Below are 17,824 nucleotides of genomic sequence, written 5' to 3' on the forward strand. Positions count from 1 at the left end.
GTTCTGGGTACTGAGATTAGTACTGTTGGAACCAACCTCTCTCTGCTCCAGGGCGGAGTACGTGTTCCTCCACTCAGCACATGACACCGTGAACCAGAGAAACGCTACACCACTATAGGGGCAACAAGAATGTCTGTTTATAGAGTCCCACAGTTGGGAGTCATAATACCATAACACCTAGCGGTCATTAAGGGAAATGGTTCCAATTGTTTCTCCACCATTCATTGTTCCCATGGGGGATTTTAGAAACACTTTAAATAAGGGCTGTGTTTCATGTAGGTTTAACTTGGCGTGGTGGTTTTATAACCGTGTAAATCTCTCTAGAACGAGCTGACTTCAACATATTTGCCTGTATTTACCCCCCCCCCCCCAAAAAAAAAATGAAATACTAATGTGACTATCATTAATAAATTATAGATGCCACTGCCGACTCAGTTAATCCAGAGATTGATTATCTAAAATGTAGTAATGAATAAATAGGCTCAATTTCTTTAAGTGGACAATTCTGTGAACTGTTTGGTGCAAGTTTTAAAATTGACAAAATACCTGTTAGCAAATTTGTCAGAACTGATGTGCAGGAATTTGTAGTTTTGCATGGTCTACTTTGATGCTAATTAGCATTTTTGAATCGGAGTAAATAAAGACTAATATATTAAAGTCACCTTCTCCGAGAGAGATTTACATGGTTATCAATACATCACGCCAGGGTAAGCCTACATGAAACACAGCCCTTATTTTAAGTGTTTCTAAAAATCCTCTGGAATGGTGGGAAAACGATTGGAACCATTTCCCTGTTTGACCTCTCGGTTTTATGGGTATTATGACATCTCCACGGTGGGGCTCTATGGTGGACCATAAAGGTTTGGGGTATGTGCCCCTGTTTATCCACAAGATGGCAGTAGTAATTTGACTCCTGTATTCATGCTAACATAAACGCCCTCACTAGCAATGGTAATTAGCAATGAGTAACCATGGGAATAAAATATATTCCCTTCCAATGTTTTGGTTTCAATTATCACATCAATTGCAGCAATTAAAGTTAATTACAAAAAGTTGTAGGGCCATACTAAATTGGCATATTTATCTGATCGAATTACCAGGCACAACAACTTGACCACCAATTTATAAATGAGTTTAGCCTTCCATATTTAAATATTTTTGAGACCACTTCTAATGGTTGGCTACGATTAAGATCGTCGGTCAGTCAGTCAACAGTGCGCATATGGAATAATCCTTCAAGAGCAGCCTGCTCCACTGCTCCATTTCCACGGAAGTGCAGTGCGCATAGCATCACGGCTGGAGAAGGAATGGAAGCGTGAAAGAAAAGTAGAGGTGGGAATGTTCGGTCTGTCTTGTGAGGAGGGCGGCCACATGTAGCGTCATTTTTGGCTAATGCTTTTGAAAATGCATTTTTTTTTTCTCCCCAGTAACGAACGACAAGGATATCTAGAAAACGTATTGAATAAGAGATAGAGTTTATAGGAGACGGCGAGCAGCAGAACCACACTCATCCTTGATCCTTCCGTTTTGGTTTAAATTATAGGCAAATTGAATTGCTTCTTCACGGACAAGATCCTAAGGCTACATGACAGAACAAACCAAACGATACTGTATCGATATGTGTCGGGGGACAATGAATATAACCGAAGAATTCTGCGTCAAAGGCAAGTAGGCTATAACTTTCCCCGGTATAAACATTCAAAAGTAGGCTATCATCACTCAACTGGTTGTGGAAAGATTATTGTTACAGTGTTGCGGAATCTTTGGAGGAGAGCGCCAACTTCAGACAATTCACGTTAAATGTAGACTTTTCTGGTAGGTCAGAAGGAAAATATTATATTTTGACACCGTGCACCTACTGAAGTTCGAGACAATCAGTGAAACTGTCACTGTCTGGTTTCCCCTCACCCATTAGCCTATTTCAACTGTATGATATTTGGGAGATTTGATCTGTAATTTAGAGGAAATAAAAACAAGATTACATTTTTCCCCGCAAACCCTGACCAGTGCACAATGAGACTGGGCAATGGACTGAAGGAATGTAGCAGCGCTCCATCGTTTTCTCCCCCGTAGCCTGCTATGACGCGACCGATATAAAACCGTTATTTGCAAGGGGGTTGGATATCTGTAACATGATCCCAATATGGGTCTTCAAGGTATATTGTACTCAATTTATTATACAGTTAATTGATAAAGTAGTCGAGTATTATATAGTTCATTTGGAGTGCGCATAATAGCGTTTTGCTCGCAAAATTTGTAAGCTAATCAGTGCAGATAAAAAAATAATATAATAACGGAAAGATATTGCAAGCACGACGCATGGACCTACTCCTAAATAGTATGTGGACCTCTTTTGCATAGTCAATGAGCTTGGCAATCATCAAAATAATGATTTACCGTGCGTCATACATGCCTAGGAACAGGATTCAGTAGAAGAATATTGCCCTGAGTGTTTTGTCGAATACCAAGAGGGGAATTAAGAGAAACAGTAAAAACGCAGAAACGGTCACGTGACTTACATTTTGAGAGTGGACTGTCAAAGGTACGTTCTTATTCTCTCCCTGCTATAAGAGACTGTCTGTCTTGGGACCAAAGTCACTTTACCTGATAATTATATAACTTAATACATCTCTTATATAATTTAAACAAAATATTAAGTTTATTCCACTGTCATGTGGTACTGCTTGTTCCTGACTCATTAAAAGTGAGAGTGGAAAAAACAGCTAGCAAATGAAAGGTGAGGTCTGGTTTGCCTCACTCATTTATGATCAGTGGCCATATGAGCAGAGGGATAGTTCTTGCTCCAGGCAGCCAGGCAACAAGAGGGAATGTTTTTGCTCCAGGTAGCCAGGCAACTAGAGGGAATGTTCTTGCTCCAGGCAACCAGGCAACAAGAGGGAATGTTTTTGCTCCAGGTAGCCAGGCAACTAGAGGGAATGTTTTTTCTCCAGGTAGCCAGGCAACTAGAGGGAATATTCTTGCTCCAGGCAGCCAGGCAACTAGAGGGAATGTTTTTGCTCCAGGTAGCCAGGCAACTAGAGGGAATGTTCTTGCTCCAGGTATCCAGGCAACTAGAGGGAATGTTTTTGCTCCAGGTAGCCAGGCATCTAGAGGGCATATTCTTGCTCCAGGTAGCCAGGCAACTAGAGGGAATGTTTTTGCTCCAGGTAGCCAGGCAACTAGAGGGAATGTTCTTGCTCCTGGTAGCCAGGCAACTAGAGGGAATGTTCTTGCTCCAGGTAGCCAGGCAACTAGAGGGAATGTTTTTGCTCCAGGTAGCCAGGCAACTAGAGTGAATGTTTTTGCTCCAGGTAGCCAGGCAACTAGAGGGAATGTTTTTGCTCCAGGTAGCCAGGCAACTAGAGGGAATGTTCTTGCTCCAGGTAGCCAGGCAACTAGAGGGAATGATTTTGCTCCAGGTAGCCAGGCAACTATAGTGAATGTTCTTTCTCCACGCAGCCAGGGAACTATTCTCAGTGAGAGTGGAATTAGCAGCCGTACATGATTTTAAAGCTGCTATATGTACACTTTTGGGCAACCAGACCAAATTCACATAGAAATGTTAGTTATAGATCTTCTCATTGAACGCACGTCTAAGAAGCGGTAGAGCTATTCTATGTGCTCTATTTCTACAATTCCCGTCCTAATGTTTTGTTTTTGCGTCATTTACTTTGGGTTTTGTACACCAGCTTCAAACAGCTGAAAATACAATATTTTTGCTTCTGGAAAATATATTTCACAGAGTTTTAGATGGTACAATGGTGCTCTAAACTATACTTGCTTGTTTTGTCACATAAACTAAAATTAGGTGAACTATTAGAATTTTAACAACCAGGAAATGGTGGAGCGATTTCTGCATAGTGCATCTTTAACTATCCAGATCACCCAGATGGCATTTGAACTTGTAACTCTCTGGTCTGGACACAAGTTCAACTCATTTTACACAATGGTTGTTTTTCTGCACAAAAAAATATTAGGCCCTACACAAACATTGTGGAAACAATGATTTTGTAGACATCTTGGTTCATACCAAAGTCTCCGTTGCATCACAATGATTGTGTCAAATGTGTTGCACATCCTGAGTGTGTACAGGGCCTTAATGTGTTGTGCATCAGTTGTACAATCTGAGTGTGCACAGGGCCTTAATGTGTTGTGCATCAGTTGTACAATCTGAGTGTGCACAGGGCCTTAATGTGTTGTGCATCAGTTGTACAATCTGAGTGTGCACAGGGCCTTAATGTGTTGTGCATCAGTTGTACAATCTGAGTGTGCACAGGGCCTTAATGTGTTGTGCATCAGTTGTACAATCTGAGTGTGCACAGGGCCTAAATTGATAATTGAAAACTGAATTCTGATCCACATCTCTGACTGAACTGAATTGCTGTTTTGTTGTGTCCCAAATTGCACCCTATTCCATTTATAGTGCATTAGGGTGCCATTTAGGATGTAGTGGCTGTCAAAACCAGCCCTGCGTCTCCACTGAGGTCAAATAAGCCAAACTAAATGAGGATGGGATTCAAAGTAGTGTTGTAAATTACATGCCACAGTAGGGACTACCCTCGCTCTGAAGACTCCAGTACTCTCGCTCTGAGAGTCCAGTACTCTCGCTCTGAGAGTCCAGTACTCTCGCTCTGAGAGTCCAGTACTCTCGCTCTGAGAGTCCAGTACCCTCGCTCTGAGAGCCCAGTACCCTCGCTCTGAGAGTCCAGTACCCCCGCTCTGAGACTCCATATCAATGGGACTGCAGTAGAAAGAGTCACAAGTTTTAAGTTCCTCGGTGTCCACATCACAAAAGACTTGTCATGTACCGACAATACCACCACTCTTGTCAACAGGGCGCAACACCGTCTCTACTTCCTAAGGCGGCTGAAGAAATTCAGCATGTCACCCCGGTCCTCTCCAAATACTACCACTGCGCCATTGAGAGTCTCCTGACCGGTTGCATCACGGCCTGGTACGGGAATTATTAATTCCACGACCGCAAGTCCCTCCAGTGAGTGGTGAAGATAGCCCAGGACATCACTGGGACTGTGCTCCCACCCACCCAGGACATCACTGGGACCGTGCTCCCACCCACCCAGGACATCACTGGGACCGTGCTCCCACCCACCCAGGACATCACTGGGACCGTGCTCCCACTCACCCAGGACATCACTGGGACCGTGCTCCCACCCATACAGGACATCACTGGGACCGTGCTCCCACCCACCCAGGACATCACTGGGACCGTGCTCCCACCCACACAGGACATCACTGGGACCGTGCTCCCACCCACCCAGGACATCACTGGGACCGTGCTCCCACCCACCCAGGACATCTAATCATAACGATGCCTGAGGAAGTCCCACAGCATCATCAAGGACCCTTCACACCACAGCCACGAGCTGTTCTCTCCATTACTGTCAGACAGACAGTATCGGAGCATGATGTCTCATACCAACAGGCTCAGAGACAGTTTCTATCTACAAGCCTTCAGACTGCTGAACACTTGAACTGGAAATACACAGACACACACACATACACATTCATGCTACACACACACACATACACATTCATGCTACACACACACACACATCACAACTGCTGTTACCAGACTCTGCCACTTCATTTACATATAGTTTATGACTAAAGAAGTCCTTTGGGAGACCAGTACGGAGCCTATGAAGTTGTGCCGGGTTTCATCATTCATTCTAAACCATATCTAAAGTGCTTTGATGAACTCAAGCCAAAGGATGTGGCCCCGTGGCCCCCGTCTGTCTCTGTGTATGAATATTTACCTAACAGTGGAAAAGACATGTCTTCGCCATGTGCCAGTTCCACCATTTCAGTCCAGCGTTGCTGTTTTTCTCTGTGTTATCTGGCCACAGTGAGGCTGAGTCCAAACGACACCCTATAAAGCGTGTTTGCTTGCGGTCCTAAAAAAAAAAAAAATGGAAACGAGTTACCTCTGGTTTGTTTAGCCATTCCTATGGGGAAAAGGAATGAGGAAAGAATGGGGTTTTTGGGATAAACTTAGAAAATAAGGTCTGAGATTAACACGGGCTTAGGAAATCTTAGACGTTTTGTTCTATGAGACCATATCAGTCACGTAACATGACAAAAATGACAAAAATGCCTCAAAATTCACAAAAAGTGACGTTAGCTGATGAAGATGATCTCATAAAACAAAACGAATAAGATCTAATTTTCGGCGTTTATCCCAAAAAACCCACAAAGACTCTATTTTCATTTCCCATAGGCTTTGTCCAATGAACCATGAAGGAGTTGGTGCCTACAAAAAGGAGTTGTTGCCTACAATAAGGAGTTGGTGCCTACAATAAGGAGTTGGTGCCTACAATAAGGAGTTGGTGCCTACAATAAGGAGTTGGTGCCTACAATAAGGAGTTGGTGCCTACAATAAGGAGTTGGTGCCTACAATAAGGAGTTGGTGCCTACAAAAAGGAGTTGGTGCCTACAATAAGGAGTTGGTGCCTACAAAATGGAGTTGGTGCCTACAAAAAGGAGTTGGTGCCTACAATAAGGAGTTGGTGCCTACAACATGGAGTTGGTGCCTACAATAAGGAGTTGGTGCCTACAATAAGGAGTTGGTGCCTACAATAAGGAGTTGGTGCCTACAATAAGGAGTTGGTGCCTAGGTGCCTACAATAAGGAGTTGGTGCCTACAAAAAGGAGTTGGTGCCTACAATAAGGAGTTGGTGCCTACAAAATGGAGTTGGTGCCTACAAAAAGGAGTTGGTGCCTACAATAAGGAGTTGGTGCCTACAAAATGGAGTTGGTGCCTACAATAAGGAGTTGGTGCCTACAATAAGGAGTTGGTGCCTACAATAAGGAGTTGGTGCCTACAAAAAGGAGTTGGTGCCTACAATAAGGAGTTGGTGCCTACAAAATGGAGTTGGTGCCTACAAAAAGGAGTTGGTGCCTACAAAAAGGAGTTGGTGCCTACAAAATGGAGTTGGTGCCTACAAAATGGAGTTGGTGCCTACAATAAGGAGTTGGTGCCTACAATAAGGAGTTGGTGCCTACAAAATGGAGTTGGTGCCTACAAAATGGAGTTGGTGCCTACAATAAGGAGTTGGTGCCTACAATAAGGAGTTGGTGCCGACAAAAAGGAGTTGGTGCCGACAAAAAGGAGTTGGTGCCGACAAAAAGGAGTTGGTGCCGACAATAAGGAGTTGGTGCCGACAATAAGGAGTTGGTGCCGACAATAAGGAGTTGGTGCCGACAATAAGGAGTTGGTGCCGACAATAAGGAGTTGGTGCCGACAATAAGGAGTTGGTGCCGACAATAAGGAGTTGGTGCCGACAATAAGGAGTTGGTGCCGACAATAAGGAGTTGGTGCCTACAATAAGGAGTTGGTGCCTACATAAAGGAGTTGGTGCCTACAAAAAGGAGTTACTACAAAAGAGCCATTACTATTGCTCTCTATTCACTGTACAGGGCTCTGGTCAAAAGAAACACACTGTATGGAATACGGTAAGATTTGGGATGCCGAAGATTTTTTGTTAAATGAACAGGACATGTTGATTATGTGACAAAGGAATTAACGTTTTTCTTATTTTTGTTGTATTTTTTTGGTATTTTACCCCCTTTTTTCTCTCCAATTTCGATCTGGTCTCATCGCTGCAACTCCCCAACGGGCTCGGGATGCGAAGGTCGAGTCATGCGTTCTCCGAAACATGACCCGCCAAATCATGCTTCTTAACACCCACCCTCTTAACCCGGAAGCCAGCCGCATCAATGTGTCGGAGGAAACACTGTTCACCTGACGGACTGAGGTCAGCCTGCAGGCGCCTGGCTCGCCACAAGGAGTCGCTAGAGCACGAAGAGCCAAGTAAAGCCCCCCCGGCCAAACCCTCCCCTAACCCGGACAACGCTGGGCCAAACCCTCCCCTAACCCGGACGACGCTGAGCCAAACCCTCCCCTAACCCGGACGACGCTGGGCCAAACCCTCCCCTAACCCGGACGACGCTGGGCCAAACCCTCCCCTACCCCGGACGACGCTGGGCCAAACCCTCCCCTAACCCGGACGACGCTGGGCCAAACCCTCCCCTACCCCGGACGACGCTGAGCCAAACCCTCCCCTAACCCGGACGACGCTGGGCCAAACCCTCCCCTAACCCGGACGACGCTGGGCCAAACCCTCCCCTAACCCGGACGACGCTGGGCCAAACCCTCCCCTAACCCGGACGACGCTGGGCCAAACCCTCCCCTAACCCGGACAATGCTGGGCCAAACCCTCCCCTAACCCGGACAACGCTGGTCCAGTTATGTGCCGCCCTATGGGACTCCCGATCACATCTGGTTGTCATACAGCCCGGGATCGAACCCAGGTCTGTAGTGACTCCTCTAGCTCTGCGATGCAGTACCTTAGACCGCTGTCCCACTAAGGTCTGTAGTGACTCCTCTAGCTCAGTGATGCAGTACCTTAGACCGCAGCTCCACTCGGGAGGCCCAAGGAATCAATGTTTAAAAAATGTACTTGACTTTCATGTGTTTTGAGTGTTATCAGATCATCTTGGTACTAGAGACACTAGGTTTTAAAATAATTGTTGCTTAGCAGCTAAATTGCAGCTAAAGCGTTTTAAGCTGTTTCACCTTGTTTATGGTCATGTGTGCACTCAAGTAGAACGCCACGTGAGAGAGTGTTTTCCCTGGGTTGTGTTTGTACAAAGGTTTGGAATGGTTTGTTTCAAAATAGTTATCTAACTTTAATGATTTTCTGTGAAGGTTAAAATGGAGAAAAAAAATAAGGTTGCTGTGATGCAAAACGTGGTAATAAATCTGTCAATCTCCAAAGGAATAAAAACATTAACGAAATACCTTTTATCATCTCCCTCTTAGATAAAACATTTTGAACAAAGTGTTTCAACAGGGAAACATTTGGTTGTGTGACATATGAAAAACCTGAGAAGCTGTTTTTACAGTCGAACAAAAGAGCAACAATGTTTCCGCAGTATGAAAGTGAGAACAGAACCTACGATCATCGTCTCTACGAGGATAAGGAGTTCATTGTTTACAGGATACAGTGCAGCTTCCGCAGTATGAAAGTGAGAACAGAACCTACGATCATCGTCTCTACGAGGATAAGGAGTTCATTGTTTACAGGATACAGTGCAGCTTCCGCAGTATGAAAGTGAGAACAGAACCTACGATCCTCGTCTCTACGAGGATAAGGAGTTCATTGTTTACAGGATACAGTGCAGCTTCCGCAGTATGAAAGTGAGAACAGAACCTACGATCATCGTCTCTACGAGGATAAGGAGTTCATTGTTTACAGGATACAGTGCAGCTTCCGCAGTATGAAAGTGAGAACAGAACCTACGATCCTCGTCTCTACGAGGATAAGGAGTTCATTGTTTACAGGATACAGTGCAGCTTCCGCAGTATGAAAGTGAGAACAGAACCTACGATCCTCGTCTCTACGAGGATAAGGAGTTCATTGTTTACAGGATACAGTGCAGCTTCCGCAGTATGAAAGTGAGAACAGAACCTACGATCCTCGTCTCTACGAGGATAAGGAGTTCATTGTTTACAGGATACAGTGCAGCTTCCGCAGTATGAAAGTGAGAACAGAACCTACGATCCTCGTCTCTACGAGGATAAGGAGTTCATTGTTTACAGGATACAGTGCAGCTTCCGCAGTATGAAAGTGAGAACAGAACCTACGATCCTCGTCTCTACGAGGATAAGGAGTTCATTGTTTACAGGATACAGTGCAGCTTCCGCAGTATGAAAGTGAGAACAGAACCTACGATCCTCGTCTCTACGAGGATAAGGAGTTCATTGTTTACAGGATACAGTGCAGCTTCCGCAGTATGAAAGTGAGAACAGAACCTACGATCCTCGTCTCTACGAGGATAAGGAGTTCATTGTTTACAGGATACAGTGCAGCTTCCACAGTATGAAAGTGAGAACAGAACCTACGATCCTCGTCTCTACGAGGATAAGGAGTTCATTGTTTACAGGATACAGTGCAGCTTCCGCAGTATGAAAGTGAGAACAGAACCTACGATCCTCGTCTCTACGAGGATAAGGAGTTCATTGTTTACAGGATACAGTGCAGCTTCCGCAGTATGAAAGTGAGAACAGAACCTACGATCCTCGTCTCTACGAGGATAAGGAGTTCATTGTTTACAGGATACAGTGCAGCTTCCGCAGTATGAAAGTGAGAACAGAACCTACGATCCTCGTCTCTACGAGGATAAGGAGTTCATTGTTTACAGGATACAGTGCAGCTTCCGCAGTATGAAAGTGAGAACAGAACCTACGATCATCGTCTCTACGAGGATAAGGAGTTCATTGTTTACAGGATACAGTGCAGCTTCCGCAGTATGAAAGTGAGAACAGAACCTACGATCATCGTCTCTACGAGGATAAGGAGTTCATTGTTTACAGGATACAGTGCAGCTTCCGCAGTATGAAAGTGAGAACAGAACCTACGATCCTCGTCTCTACGAGGATAAGGAGTTCATTGTTTACAGGATACAGTGCAGCTTCCGCAGTATGAAAGTGAGAACAGAACCTACGATCATCGTCTCTACGAGGATAAGGAGTTCATTGTTTACAGGATACAGTGCAGCTTCCGCAGTATGAAAGTGAGAACAGAACCTACGATCCTCGTCTCTACGAGGATAAGGAGTTCATTGTTTACAGGATACAGTGCAGCTTCCGCAGTATGAAAGTGAGAACAGAACCTACGATCCTCGTCTCTACGAGGATAAGGAGTTCATTGTTTACAGGATACAGTGCAGTTTCCGCAGTATGAAAGTGAGAACAGAACCTACGATCATCGTCTCTACGAGGATAAGGAGTTCATTGTTTACAGGATACAGTGCAGCTTCCGCAGTATGAAAGTGAGAACAGAACCTACGATCATCGTCTCTACGAGGATAAGGAGTTCATTGTTTACAGGATACAGTGCAGCTTCCGCAGTATGAAAGTGAGAACAGAACCTACGATCATCGTCTCTACGAGGATAAGGAGTTCATTGTTTACAGGATACAGTGCAGCTTCCGCAGTATGAAAGTGAGAACAGAACCTACGATCATCGTCTCTACGAGGATAAGGAGTTCATTGTTTACAGGATACAGTGCAGCTTCCGCAGTATGAAAGTGAGAACAGAACCTACGATCCTCGTCTCTACGAGGATAAGGAGTTCATTGTTTACAGGATACAGTGCAGCTTCCGCAGTATGAAAGTGAGAACAGAACCTACGATCCTCGTCTCTACGAGGATAAGGAGTTCATTGTTTACAGGATACAGTGCAGTTTCCGCAGTATGAAAGTGAGAACAGAACCTACGATCATCGTCTCTACGAGGATAAGGAGTTCATTGTTTACAGGATACAGTGCAGCTTCCGCAGTATGAAAGTGAGAACAGAACCTACGATCATCGTCTCTACGAGGATAAGGAGTTCATTGTTTACAGGATACAGTGCAGCTTCCGCAGTATGAAAGTGAGAACAGAACCTACGATCATCGTCTCTACGAGGATAAGGAGTTCATTGTTTACAGGATACAGTGCAGCTTCCGCAGTATGAAAGTGAGAACAGAACCTACGATCCTCGTCTCTACGAGGATAAGGAGTTCATTGTTTACAGGATACAGTGCAGCTTCCGCAGTATGAAAGTGAGAACAGAACCTACGATCCTCGTCTCTACGAGGATAAGGAGTTCATTGTTTACAGGATACAGTGCAGCTTCCGCAGTATGAAAGTGAGAACAGAACCTACGATCCTCGTCTCTACGAGGATAAGGAGTTCATTGTTTACAGGATACAGTGCAGCTTCCGCAGTATGAAAGTGAGAACAGAACCTACGATCCTCGTCTCTACGAGGATAAGGAGTTCATTGTTTACAGGATACAGTGCAGCTTCCGCAGTATGAAAGTGAGAACAGAACCTACGATCCTCGTCTCTACGAGGATAAGGAGTTCATTGTTTACAGGATACAGTGCAGCTTCCGCAGTATGAAAGTGAGAACAGAACCTACGATCCTCGTCTCTACGAGGATAAGGAGTTCATTGTTTACAGGATACAGTGCAGCTTCCGCAGTATGAAAGTGAGAACAGAACCTACGATCCTCGTCTCTACGAGGATAAGGAGTTCATTGTTTACAGGATACAGTGCAGCTTCCGCAGTATGAAAGTGAGAACAGAACCTACGATCCTCGTCTCTACAAGGATAAGGAGTTCATTGTTTACAGGATACAGTGCAGCTTCCGCAGTATGAAAGTGAGAACAGAACCTACGATCCTCGTCTCTACGAGGATAAGGAGTTCATTGTTTACAGGATACAGTGCAGCTTCCGCAGTATGAAAGTGAGAACAGAACCTACGATCCTCGTCTCTACGAGGATAAGGAGTTCATTGTTTACAGGATACAGTGCAGCTTCCGCAGTATGAAAGTGAGAACAGAACCTACGATCCTCGTCTCTACGAGGATAAGGAGTTCATTGTTTACAGGATACAGTGCAGCTTCCGCAGTATGAAAGTGAGAACAGAACCTACGATCCTCGTCTCTACGAGGATAAGGAGTTCATTGTTTACAGGATACAGTGCAGTTTCCGCAGTATGAAAGTGAGAACAGAACCTACGATCATCGTCTCTACGAGGATAAGGAGTTCATTGTTTACAGGATACAGTGCAGGGGGTGAGAGGGGGTGAGAGGGAGGGTGGGTGGGAGGGAGAGGGTGGTTGGGTGGGAGGGAGGGAGGGAGGGAGGGAGGGAGGGAGAGGGTGGGAGGGAGGGAGGGTGGGTGGGAGGGAGAGGGTGGGTGGGTGGGAGGGAGGGAGAGGGTGGGAGGGAGGGAGGGAGAGTGTGGGTGGGTGGGTGGGAGGGAGGGAGGGAGGGAGGGAGAGTGGGTGAGAGGGAGGGTGGGTGGGTGTGAGGAAGGGAGAGTGTGGGTGCGTGGGTGGGTGGGAGGGAGGGAGGGAGGGAGAGAGTGGGTGAGAGGGAGGCTGAGAGGGAGGGAGGGAGGGAGGTGAACAATATCAACAACAGTATAAAACTATACAGGAAGCAGAAGCCACGTTAGTAGTCTCTTCTATTAACCTGCTGTTCTTCCACAGTGTTCCGATAGGGCGCTGGACCGAGTCGCACCATGAAGACCCAGAAGGCCGGGGCCCCCGGGGGCCCAACGCCAAGCTCTCCTTCCCCACGCCAACGGATGTCTGGTTTCAGCCTGCGGGGCCGGAAGAAGAAGGATGGCCTGATCCAAGGCAAGCTGCGGATCCGCTCTGTGCCAGGAGCCTTCCTAGTGCTGGGGGTCATTGTGGTGGTGGTGGGCACGGCTCTGGCAGTGGCTGGGTACTGGCCCTACCGGTCCCACCGATCATCACAGCTCCTTGGACTTGGACAACAAGGCTCTGGTTCTGTGGACAGAGCAGCAGGAGGTAGAGGTAAGGGTGTCTCTGAGCCCCAGTCATCCGGTTGGAACCTGGGGGCTAAGAGACTCCTGACCACGGCCAGTCTGATCCACAGTGAGCGGATGAAGCTCCTGGGACCAGTCATCATGGGCGTGGGGCTGTTCATCCTCATCTGTGCCAACACGGTGCTGTACGAGAACCGCGACAGGGAGACCCAGATGCTGCTGGCCCAGATGCAGAGCGTCATCTGTTCGGTGTCGGCGGCCGTGCCCTCGGCCGACCTCTCAGACATGTCAGCAGCCAACTCCATGGCCAAACACTACCAGTGGGTGAGCAGTCTGCCTGCCACCCACCTTAACATCCTCTGTCTGCAGCAGCTGGCCAGCTCAGAGCCCCTGCTGCAGACGACCAGAGACAGCAGGGAGGAGGAGGAGAGGGCTGACTATACGTACCAGCAGGCCACCGTACAGACAGAGGCTCTACACCACCAGGAGTCAGCCTCCACCCCTTCCCTCCACTCCTCCCATTCCAACTCCTGCAACTCCAGCAAGACGGACTTCAACACGCTGTGGGGCGGTGGTGAGCCAGGCGTAGGGGGCTCCAGCCCAGACCCCCAGCCCGCTCACCTCTTTAAGCTCCACAACTGTCTGGTGTCAGCCAGCTCCATGTCCACTCTGGGAGGGGACGACTGGGAGAGGTCGGAGGTCACAGCCATGCTTCCCAGGCGCTCCTACAGTCTTAGCTACAGGACTAACCCAGGCCCCCACGGGCCCCAGACTGTAATACGTCTACAGGAAGGGGCCATGCGACCCGGGGGACCTGGGGCGGACCCACAGATAGTGCAGCACAAGCCCCCGCGGAGGGAACGCAGCTTGGACGTGTGTGTGAACATGGTTGGATGTGTGGAGACCCCGGAGCTCACCCCCGTAGAGGAACAGAAGCATCGCAGCTGGCCCCGGTTAGACCTGGGCTGTGCCCGCAGGTACCTGAAGCTGGACAATAAGGAGGACTCGGTGGACAGACTGCTAGACCAGTTGGAGCAGCAGTGTTCTCAGTGGGATAAGAGTTTCGGCTCAGGGCCTTTCCAATGAGACCCAGTAAGGGCCCCATATCAGGGTCCTCTGTCTGTTTGTTAAAAGCAGCTTATGAAGAAAGATCCTCACGGATGCTGATATATCGACAACCAGGAGTAGGAGCTTTTTCCGTTGGATTGTAACTCTGTTTTCACTGACTCCTGAAACCGAGAAACTCTTTTATTGTACGACACCGAATTCCTCTCCACGGCGTCGAGCAGCTTCCACATCTGAAGATACAAACCTTTTAGAAACCTTGTTACTCGGACTTCCCGTGGCGTGGATATATAAACACAAGTGTCGGAGGACTGCAGACCAATTGGATCGGCTTGGCAGACGTTCTGTTTCAAGAGGGGAACAATACTCCATACTGTCAAAGACATTTCCCAGTCTGTTTACTGGGTGGCAGTTAGGCCTTGACACTTGGCAACACTGAAGGAATCAATTTGTCTTTCATTGCCAAGGCGTTGCTTGTTTCCAGGACACAACAAGCACATCCGAATGTGGGAGGTGAAAAACGCATTCTAACGAGGGACTGTCTTCACTGTGTAATCTATTTAAAAACCAAACTACTCAAATCTGTCGGCGAGCCTCAGATGTGCTTCTGATAACAGCTAGTAAAATAAAACACATGTTCCATAGACCAAAACAAGTGCATGATGATAGAGATGTCATGTGTAATCTACATCTACATAGTTATGCAGAATAATGCTTTAATTGGCTGTGGAGCAGATAAACACATAGTTAATGATAGGTTGATAACACTTTATTTGAAGGTTACCTACATAAAGACTTCATTACACATTCATAAACAGTACATAAGCATTGATTAAGTATTATGTAGTGCTTGTTAATGGGTTATGTAGGGCTTATGAATGGGTTATGTAGGGCTTATGAATGGGTTATGTAGGGCTTATGAATGGGTTATGTAGGGCTTATGAATGGGTAATGTAGGGCTTATGAATGGGTAATAAATCCCTTCACGTACTATGTTGTCCGTTTGCTGTCCTTCTCCTGGTTATTACCAAGGTTGTGTCCCAAATTACACCCTATTCCCTATATAGTGCACTACTCTTGACCTGCACTCATAGGGCTCTGGTCAAAAGTAGTGGTCTGTATAGGGCAGGGCTCTCCAACCCTGTTCCTAGAGAGTTACCATCCAGTAGGTTTTAACTACAACCCTGTTCCTGGAGAGATACCCTCCAGTAGGTTTTAACTCCAACCCTGTTCCTGGAGAGTTACCATCCAGTAGGTTTTAACTCCAACCCTGTTCCTGGAGAGTTACCCTCCTTCCTGTAGGTTTTAACTCCAACCCTATTCCCTATACCAGGACTCCCCAACCCTGTTCCTGGAGAGTTACCATCCAGTAGGATTTCACTACAACCCTGTTCCTGGAGAGTTACCATCCAGTAGGTTTTAACTCCAACCCTGTTCCTGGAGAGTTACCATCCAGTAGGTTTTAACTACAACCTTGTTCCTGGAGAGTTACCATCCAGTAGGATTTCACTACAAGAGGGTATCTCTCCAGGAACAGGGTTGGAGTTAGAACCTACTGGATGGTAACTCTCCAGGAACAGGGTTGGGGAGTCCTGGCATAGGGAATAGGGTTGGAGTTAAAACCTACAGGAGGGTAACTCTCCAGGAACAGGGTTGGAGTTAAAACCTACTGGATGGTAACTCTCCAGGAACAGGGTTGGAGTTAAAACCTACTGGACGGTAACTCTCCAGGAACAGGGTTGGGGAGTCCTGGCATAGGGAATAGGGTGCTGTTTGAGATGCATCCCCAGGTAATTCACCAGTGGGAATCAGCGGTGAGGAGAAAGCCCTCCCTCCTGTCTACCGGCCTGTTGATTCTCTCACTGCTTCCTTCTCAGAGTGCATCTTGTGTTCGTCCCAAATGACACCCTATTCCCTATGTAGTGTTCTATATAAGGACTAGGGTTCCATTTGGGACGCGGACCCTAATGTTTACGAGGAGGGGGGTCACCCCTTTCTTCGTCCAATAGAGGTGAGGGAATGGAGGACAGCACTGTCTCAGTCTGTTTGATTTAGTGGAATGAAATTATCAATGTTTTAGCATGCAGTTGGGGTGTGTGGGGCTACGTGATTAAGACATGTCTGGTTCCCTTAGGACAAGACACACACACACCACACACACACACAGGCTGATGTGGAGAGAAGGCTCCATTGTATTTTCAATGCCACAGTCTCTCTCTCTCTCTCTCTGTCTCTCTATCTCTCTCTCTCTCTCTCTCTCTGTCTCTCTCTGTCTGTCTCTCTCTCTCTGTCTCTGTCTCTCTGTCTCTCTGTCTCTCTCGCTCTCTGTCTCTCTCTCTCTCTCTGTGTCTCTCTCTCTCTGTCTCTCTCTCTCTCTCTCTTTCTCTCTCTCTCTCTCGTCAGTGTTGCCTGTTTTGTATGCCATGTCAGTGTGACAATTTGTGTTCTAAATGTATTACCAAGCAATATCAGTAGGTCTGACAGAACAATTATTGTCTGTGTCTGACCCCGTAGACCCACATACTATGCCTGTGTTACAAATATAAGGCAAAGCAACAACAAAAACCCTTCCTTGTGTTGTCAGTGGTTTCATTGGTTCACCTTGGCAAGGTTACAACCTTCCGATGGGGTATTTATATGGTATCATTATTTGTGTGTGCCAAACTGATGACCCTATTCCTCACTCGACAGGGGCTTCGCGTCTCATTGTTCCTCCCAGCTTGAGGACGTTCTGCTGGGATGTGAACCAATGAGCCTCCTAGTTGTCACCAGAGCCAATCAGCATGGGTTTACCACGACACAAGGCATTCAAATGGAACAAAATGGAAGTCTGAACAGAATTTTGGAATCTCTCGTATCACAAGCACTTTCCTATCTACTTTCTCCACTACTATTATTCTAATCTATGCTAAAGACTTCGACAGAGGACATCCTATGACCTTGAATTAGATAACACTCACCTACAGTACATCTACAAAACCACAAGTTCCTCTGTGTCTGTGTAGATCAGATCTGTCCCCACATCACAGCCTCATATTGGAGCAGTCCTCCTGAGGGGGGGAGGAAGGAGAAATTCCCCAGCTGTAATTATCCTCAGCAGAGCCTCTCTCCCAGGCCAACTTTTTCTCCCCTTATTAGATTTGATGGTTTCTTCCGGGTAGGTATGCAGTCTCTCGTGATCTCTTCTCATTTAATTGGCTGTTTACAAGATGGCTTCTGCGACTCTAACAGCTCATAAAGCCAGCGGGCAAGACCCAGGGCCTTCTCCTGCCAAAATCACAACTAGGTGGAGGATGACATAATGTGGGAGGGGTTAGGGGGGCACGGTGATTACACCACCAACAAGCCATTGTGCTGGCCCACATTGTGCTGGCCCACATTGTGCTGGCCC

The 17,824-nt window shown here is 46.8% G+C and overlaps 1 protein-coding gene across 1 annotated transcript; it reads left to right on the forward strand.

Moving 5' to 3' along the window:
- The first annotated feature begins 1,204 nt into the window (after positions 1–1,204).
- Positions 1,205–16,998, forward strand: LOC110496710 (transmembrane protein 200A). Its single transcript, XM_036953550.2, has 2 exons — positions 1,205–1,664; positions 13,067–16,998. Exon 2 carries the CDS (start codon positions 13,099–13,101, stop codon positions 14,452–14,454), a length of 1,356 nt encoding a protein of 451 aa, XP_036809445.1. The 5' UTR covers positions 1,205–1,664; positions 13,067–13,098; the 3' UTR covers positions 14,455–16,998.
- Positions 16,999–17,824: the final 826 nt, after the last annotated feature.

Source organism: Oncorhynchus mykiss, chromosome 18, assembly GCF_057628025.1.
Source record: "Oncorhynchus mykiss isolate SJ-2025 chromosome 18, ASM5762802v1, whole genome shotgun sequence".
NCBI lineage: Eukaryota > Metazoa > Chordata > Actinopteri > Salmoniformes > Salmonidae > Oncorhynchus > Oncorhynchus mykiss.

Bases quoted from the DNA above. Each gene is read 5' to 3' on its own strand.
- LOC110496710 (XM_036953550.2), top strand. From the start codon at position 13,099: ATGAAGACCCAGAAGGCCGGGGCCCCCGGGGGCCCAACGCCAAGCTCT.